Below are 6,404 nucleotides of genomic sequence, written 5' to 3' on the forward strand. Positions count from 1 at the left end.
TTAAATATTTTAAACAGCATGATAAAGTCTAAAGAGCTACTATGAACCAGGAAACATCAGAAAAACTAAGTATCTGGGATGAAAAGCAAAAGTACAAGTAGAGTGAGGATTCTGCCACTAAAAAGTCCCCATGAACGAAGAAGCCCTGCGGGCACGAGGACCCCACCGCGTCCCGCTCTGCGCCCCGGCTCCCCGGGGCCACGGAGGCAGGGGTCTCCGCGCGCAAACAGGAAGCACTAGGCTCATCTCCGCGAAATCCCATCCAGGAGCAATGCACTGTTCCGCCAGGTCCATGACACGTGCCCTCGGCATGGCGGGGCCTGGGGGCTGGAGTCCCTCCGGTGCGCCCTGGCCTCGGGTTCATGCAGCGTCTGTTCTTCCGCTGTCGGCCCTTCGAGCTGCCACCCGCCGCCTCATGGGGCGCACCGTGCCAGGTGCCATCCTAGGTAGGCATTGGGATGAGCCAGTAAGCCAGGTACAAGTGGGCCTGGGACAGAGGCAGAGCTGTCAACACAGCACCTCGGGTGAAGGCGCAGCCCAGGGCCCAGGCGTGCAGTGGTGCCCATGGAGAGTCCCGCCTGCTGGCACTCCTGCTCCTCAGTGTGACTTTTGCCAACACGGGAAACAGGACCCCCAAGGGAGGCCCTTGAGAAAGGAAGGTGCACTGAGGAGCCCAGCACAGCCCCTGCATGCATGCCACTCTCCAGCTGGTGACTGCACCTGGGCCAGGATCAGCAGGAGCCTGGGGTCAGCAGGGGCTTGGAGTCCACTGGAGCCTGGCGTCAGAACGGGCCCGGGGTGAGCCAGGGCCTAGGGTTAGCTGGGGCCAGGGTCAGCAGGGGCCTGGGTCAGCAGGGCCTGGGATCAGCCAGAGCCCAGAGTCAGCTGGGGTCCAGGGTCAGCCAGCTGGAGCCTGGAATCAGCAGGGACCCAGGGTCAGCTGGAGCCCAGGGTCAGCCAAAGCCTGGAGTCAGCTGGGGCCTAAGGTCAAAAGGGGCCTGGTGTTACACCAGACCAGGGGCCAGACTAGGCCTCGGCCGTGCCTGCTCGGCCCCACTTTCTGGCTGCAGCCCAGAGTGGTAAAAGCCAAGCTGCTCGACGGGCAGCCTCAGACTTGGGTTTTCAAGTCGGCAAAAGCATCACGGCCTCATTTTTGCAAAGAACACCAGCAGCCATGCTCCGCTCGAGCCTGGACAGGCCCTGCTGTGGACAGCCATCCTATGGGCAGAGGAGAGGGCCGAGACGGGGTTCCTCTCTTGCAAGACTTAATTATTGTCTGGAAAAGCCAGCAGAGGGCTGGGCCTGGCAGCTCCAGATGGCCACCAGGTGGGAGGGGCCGCCCGTCAGGCTGAGAGACCAGCAGCTTCGGGAACCTTCTCCCCACCATGAGCCCACGGTGGGTGGGCCCTGGCGTGCGTCCTCTGGCAGGGACCACTCCAGATGCTGTTATGCTGCCAGATGTGAGGAAGGGGCTCAGAGGAGGGGCCCCCCATAAATAGGCAGGGCCCCCAGGCTCTGACCCCAATCAGAATGAGCTGCATCAACATCCCAGAACTGGGAAGAGAAGCCTGACTTCTGAGTGCTGGCCAGCCTGCTTTGGGGACGCCAGCACCTTAAAAACTCCGAGATCCTGCAGGCCCAGTCCTTTTCTCAGGAGGCTTCCGGGGCTGCCTCTCTGTAATGCCTCCTGTTGGTGGCCCAGCCTTGCTTCTCTCTGGGCCACAATCAGAAATGAAGGAGCACAGAAGGGGTGTTGGCGAGCATTCTGTCCACCTGGAGTTGCTACCAAACTTGCTTAGAATGTTTGTCTCTCTTTTAAAAGGAGAAAGTTTGGCTGAGCTCTGATATCAATTGCCAGCATCTGTGAGAGAAACTTGTCAACGTTTGGACTCTTGTCAATGACGAATTCTGCTGTAAAGCTTTTATAGCTGAAAGTTTCAGTGGAAATACTCGGGCAGTAGCATTTCTAGAAAAGTTTGGGGTGAAGAGCGTCCACTCTGTGAGCAGACGCTACCCTGCCCTGCACCTCCTTCCCTCCTGGCTGCTGGGGGGCGCTGACCATGCTTTCCAAACCTCCAACCCAGTGACTTGGGTTAATGAGGAACAGAAGTGGCATGAGGATGGGCCTGCCACCCTGGAGAGGTATGCTGCCCGAGCTCGGGATGGCCTGTGCAGCCGCCCCGAGGCCAGTGCCCACGCAGAGCCGCCTGGCAGCTGGGGGACTTTTCCACTTGGAGACGAGGCCTCAGACCACTGGGCAGGTTTTATTGGACTTGAAAAAGAGTGACATCCACTTAAAATATGTCCTGAATTCCTTTCCTGGGATGAATGGAATGTGGTTGGCCACGCCACCAGAGTGAAAAAGGACAGAAAGGGCCGCAGAGTGAGCAGCCCCTGAAGCCGTCCCAGGACGACGTGCAGGATGTGTGGTTTGTACCCAGGCTGGCGTGTGTGTCCGATGCCGTGGGGGGCTTTACCTCCAACGCCCTGAGAGCGCTCTCACAGCGCTGCACCCGGCCCTCCTCGATGTGACCCTGGAATTCCTCCTTCCCATCTGAAAAAGAATCAGAGCAAAGCCCCCACATTTCGTCTCTGACTGCAGAGTATCAGAGTACGTCGGGGACACTGGGGTCCCACACAGAAGTGTACGGCACACTCCCGTGAGCTGCAGACACCAGGCTCTCCTCACTTTAAAACAGCCACAGTGAGACATCTGATCCCAGGTGGAGCCTCAGCACAGGCAGTCCTTCAATAATGGTAAGATCCTTAAGTTTTTTAAATTATGGTAAAACATGTAGATTTACTGTCTCACCATTCTGGAGTGTACAGTGCATTGGCACTAGGGCTTCCCCACCATCCGTCCATAACACTTTCCAGCTTGTAAATCTGAAACACTGCCTGTTAAACACCAGCTCCCAGTCCCTCTTCTCCAGCCCCCAGCCGGTTCTCCTGCCTCCGTGATGCGGACTCCTCCAGGAACCCCACATGAAGAGTTGTACAACATTTGTCTTTGTGTGACAGGCTGACTTCACTCAGCACTATGTCCCCCAGGCTCATCCGCGTGGGAGCAGGTGTGGGAATCCCCTCCTTTCTAAGGCCGAGCGGTGCTCCGGTGTGTGGATGGACCACTGTTGGCCTTGCCATTCATCCTTCAGTGCACATTTGGGTTATGTTCGCCTTTGGCTGTTGTGAATAATGCTGCTGTGAACATGGGTGGGCAAATCCCACTTTGAGATGCTGCTCTCAATTCTTTTTGGTGTACACTGAGCCTTCACTGTATTTTAATACGATTTCATCTTATTCTAAGCTACTTTTCACACAAGTTTGTAGAATTTACACCATTTTAGATATACGTGTAATAATTCTTTTTGGCATTCATGACCGATGTCATCTCCAAATAAGTTTTCTGCTAATAAATCTGTGATCAGAAAGGAAGGAAGGGAGGGAGGCTTTGAAAGCCACCCAGCTGCCCCAGCCCAGGCTTCAGGTCTGGCTCTGCGCCTGCCTCGCTCCTGCGGATGTCTCTCCGCACACGACCCGCACAGCCAGCCTCTTGCCTACATTCACAGGAGCTGTGGGTCCCTCCGTGACCCACAGACCCTATTCTTGATTCTCTCTGGTGCTGCCTGACCTCAGTCCCAGGTTTTCATCAGCAATGACTGAGTATAACCTTCAGGGTCCTGTGAGATTGAAAAATGGCCAGCTTCACTCAGGGAGCCCTTCCGTCACCTGCAATTGGGGTGCCTTCTTAAGTCTTCACCCCGGGCCCCGCTGCCTGCAGTTTTGGGGTTTGCCTGCTTCTCATCCATGTGACGGATCTCAGGCCACCAATATCCCCACCGTCTACATCTTCACCTTAGGACTCCTGTACTTTCTTAGAGCCAGGGTAGCTTGTTGAGTTCTAACCTCTCCATCTAGTGGAGGGTGCTGTGGGTGGTGGGGCACTGTGACAGTCCCACTGGGTGTGGGCCAGTGCCCGAGGTCTGCGGATGGGACACCAGTCACCACTCTTCTCCGAGGAAGGGACGCCAGGTCTTCAGGGTTCACTCTCGGCTGCTATTGCCCCTTTCTCAACCTCTTCCTGCTTTCGCTCCCCAGATACAATAGTGCACCTCTCTCTTTAAGCCTGATCCCTTTCTTTCCCTATTTACCAACCTGGGTTTGGCCATTTTATTTAGAGGATGCTATAAATCTGGAAAAATAAATTTCATCTTGCACAGATAATTTCTGAAGGCCCAATTGTGCCCCAGTGTGGTGAGAGAACAGAATGCAAACCGGGAGCCTCTCGCCTCGTGTGACATGCCTACTCAGGAACCTCCTGGAAGTGCAGATGGTGTCACACGAGTTTCTCGGCAGAACTTGGCTTCTGTAATGCTTGATGTGTTTCACTAGCCTCTTAATTCTTTAGACCCGGTACTATGTTTGTCTTCGAATTTATTCACTTATTTCCTCAACACAAATTTCTGACTGCATTTTATATTCCCCCACATTTTAAGCAGATGCTTAATAATAGGAAATAAATCCCCTTTCATGCCATATGATTATACACCACCACAGTGTGTCCTCACAAAGTCAAGAGTTGGGACTTGAAAAAGCTGTGCCTCCCAGAAAGTTTCAGTGCTTTATGATATGGAGGTGTCCTAGGATGTCTTGTGTTTCTGCATTCCAATTGTTTTCTCCATGAGAAAGCTGGCAGTTACCGTGAAAGAAGACAAGTGTACGGGCTGGTACTGGGAGAGCATCATGGGCTGGGTGGAAACAGTTCCAAGAGAGCCGTCAGAGCACTGCAGAGTCAGGAGGCAGAATGCAAGGGATGTCCTCCCTCCAGCAACCAGGCAAGCTGCTCAGCAGCTCTCGGACGGCGGTGGGGACCTCTGAGCTCCCAGGATTGTCACCAAGATGAGTAAGGTGGTGAGGGGGACCCTAGGGGACAGGCAGGGGAGGTGAGGGCCTACTTCAGGGGTGAGGGGACCAGAGCACAGGATGAAGGGGGCCTGAGGTTCAGCCTGCTTGAGCGTTAATTTTCAAGTTTCAGAATTGGAAAATATAGCTGAGCCCCATGAATGGCTGTTTGCTCCCAAGAGCCCATACCCTCCTCCCCCTCTATTCCCACTGTGTGCAGGTGCCGGGCGTGACTGAGACATGCATGTGCGGGCCACTGATTCCATAAAGGGCCAGCTTCCTGATTGCATTACCAGCACGAAGAAGTTCCGAATTACCGAGGAGCAGCTCTCCCCCGGCAACCGCTATCCACCAGCTTAAAATAAATTAAAGGCCTTTGGCTTCAGAGTCCCGGGAGAACAGCAAATGAGCTGGAATTATTCCTGCTGATTGGCAGGTAGAGGACTCCCAGACCTTAAGTGAGACAGTAGTTTCTGTCTCGAAGTGGGATTTCCTGTTCTCGCTGAGGCGTGCTTCACAGGCCCTCCGCCCTCGCTCCTCCGGTGCTGCTCCCAGAGCGCAGGTGCCTGAGCCCACCCACAGGACCTTGGCCATGTCCCTGGGTCACTTGTGCTATTAGCTACTAAATAATCTTCTTTTAATTACTTTTTAAGTAATCACTTTTTAAAAACCTATCCTAAGCAAAATGAATACCATCATGGGCTTACTGCATTTGTTATATTTTTCTATTGTACAACCAAATAAATATATAATAAATACATAAGAAGTAAAAGAAAAATGCTTTCCATGTGCTACCTACAAAGCCTCTCTTGTGCCAAAGAATTCAGTGTAGCAATTTTGGAAAACTGTCTTGAAGAAACAATACTTGCCCCTGGAGAAGCACCAGGGAGCATGGCCTTTGGAGAAGGCTTTCCCTGGCTCTCCTGAGGGGGGCTTCCTGCAGAAAGTCCCCTCCCAACCCTCAGGCGCCCACGCCTCACACAACCCAGAACAGGGCTTGTGCACAGAAATTTGCTGAAGGAACGTCTCCATCTAGTGGCTGTCACCTCTGCTTACACTGAGAGGTCAGCCCTGCCACGGGGCTTTGGAAATGAGAACTTCCTGGGCTGAGGCAGCAGTGATGGTTGCAGGACATACACTCTTTTAGTCTCTGGATTGTACACTTTACAGCGATGAGATACATGGTGGAAGTTATACCTTAATTTTAAAGCAACAACTGCTGTGAATGGCTCCAACTTGAACTGGAAGAGAAAGCACTGACCACACCCCCCTGTGGGGAGTTGAACCACACACATGGCAACAGTGTCCTTTGCCTCGCCTTGGGGACGTGATGTCCACAGGCAGGGACCAGAAGTCTTAAACACAGAAATCGAACCTTTCATGGGTGTTTGTAAACCACAGCTACCTTCCTATTAAACAGTTTTCCCAGGATTCCTTCATTTGATAGTCTATAAAGTTATTTCTTTTCAAGGCCATTTTGCCCCTCAAAGTGCCTTCAAGCT

The 6,404-nt window shown here is 53.4% G+C and overlaps 1 protein-coding gene across 1 annotated transcript in view; it reads left to right on the forward strand.

Annotated features, from left to right (window-relative positions):
- NFATC1 (nuclear factor of activated T cells 1) overlaps nt 1-5,576 on the forward strand; it is a 170,056-nt gene extending 164,480 nt beyond the window's left edge. Inside the window, exon 10 of the mRNA XM_037007422.2 lies at nt 5,123-5,576. Within this exon, the coding sequence (XP_036863317.2) occupies nt 5,123-5,139 (17 nt within the window). The 3' untranslated portion in view covers nt 5,140-5,576. The remainder of the gene's footprint in view (nt 1-5,122) is intronic.
- Nucleotides 5,577-6,404: the final 828 nt, after the last annotated feature.

This window comes from Manis javanica, chromosome 9 (genome assembly GCF_040802235.1).
Source record: "Manis javanica isolate MJ-LG chromosome 9, MJ_LKY, whole genome shotgun sequence".
NCBI lineage: Eukaryota > Metazoa > Chordata > Mammalia > Pholidota > Manidae > Manis > Manis javanica.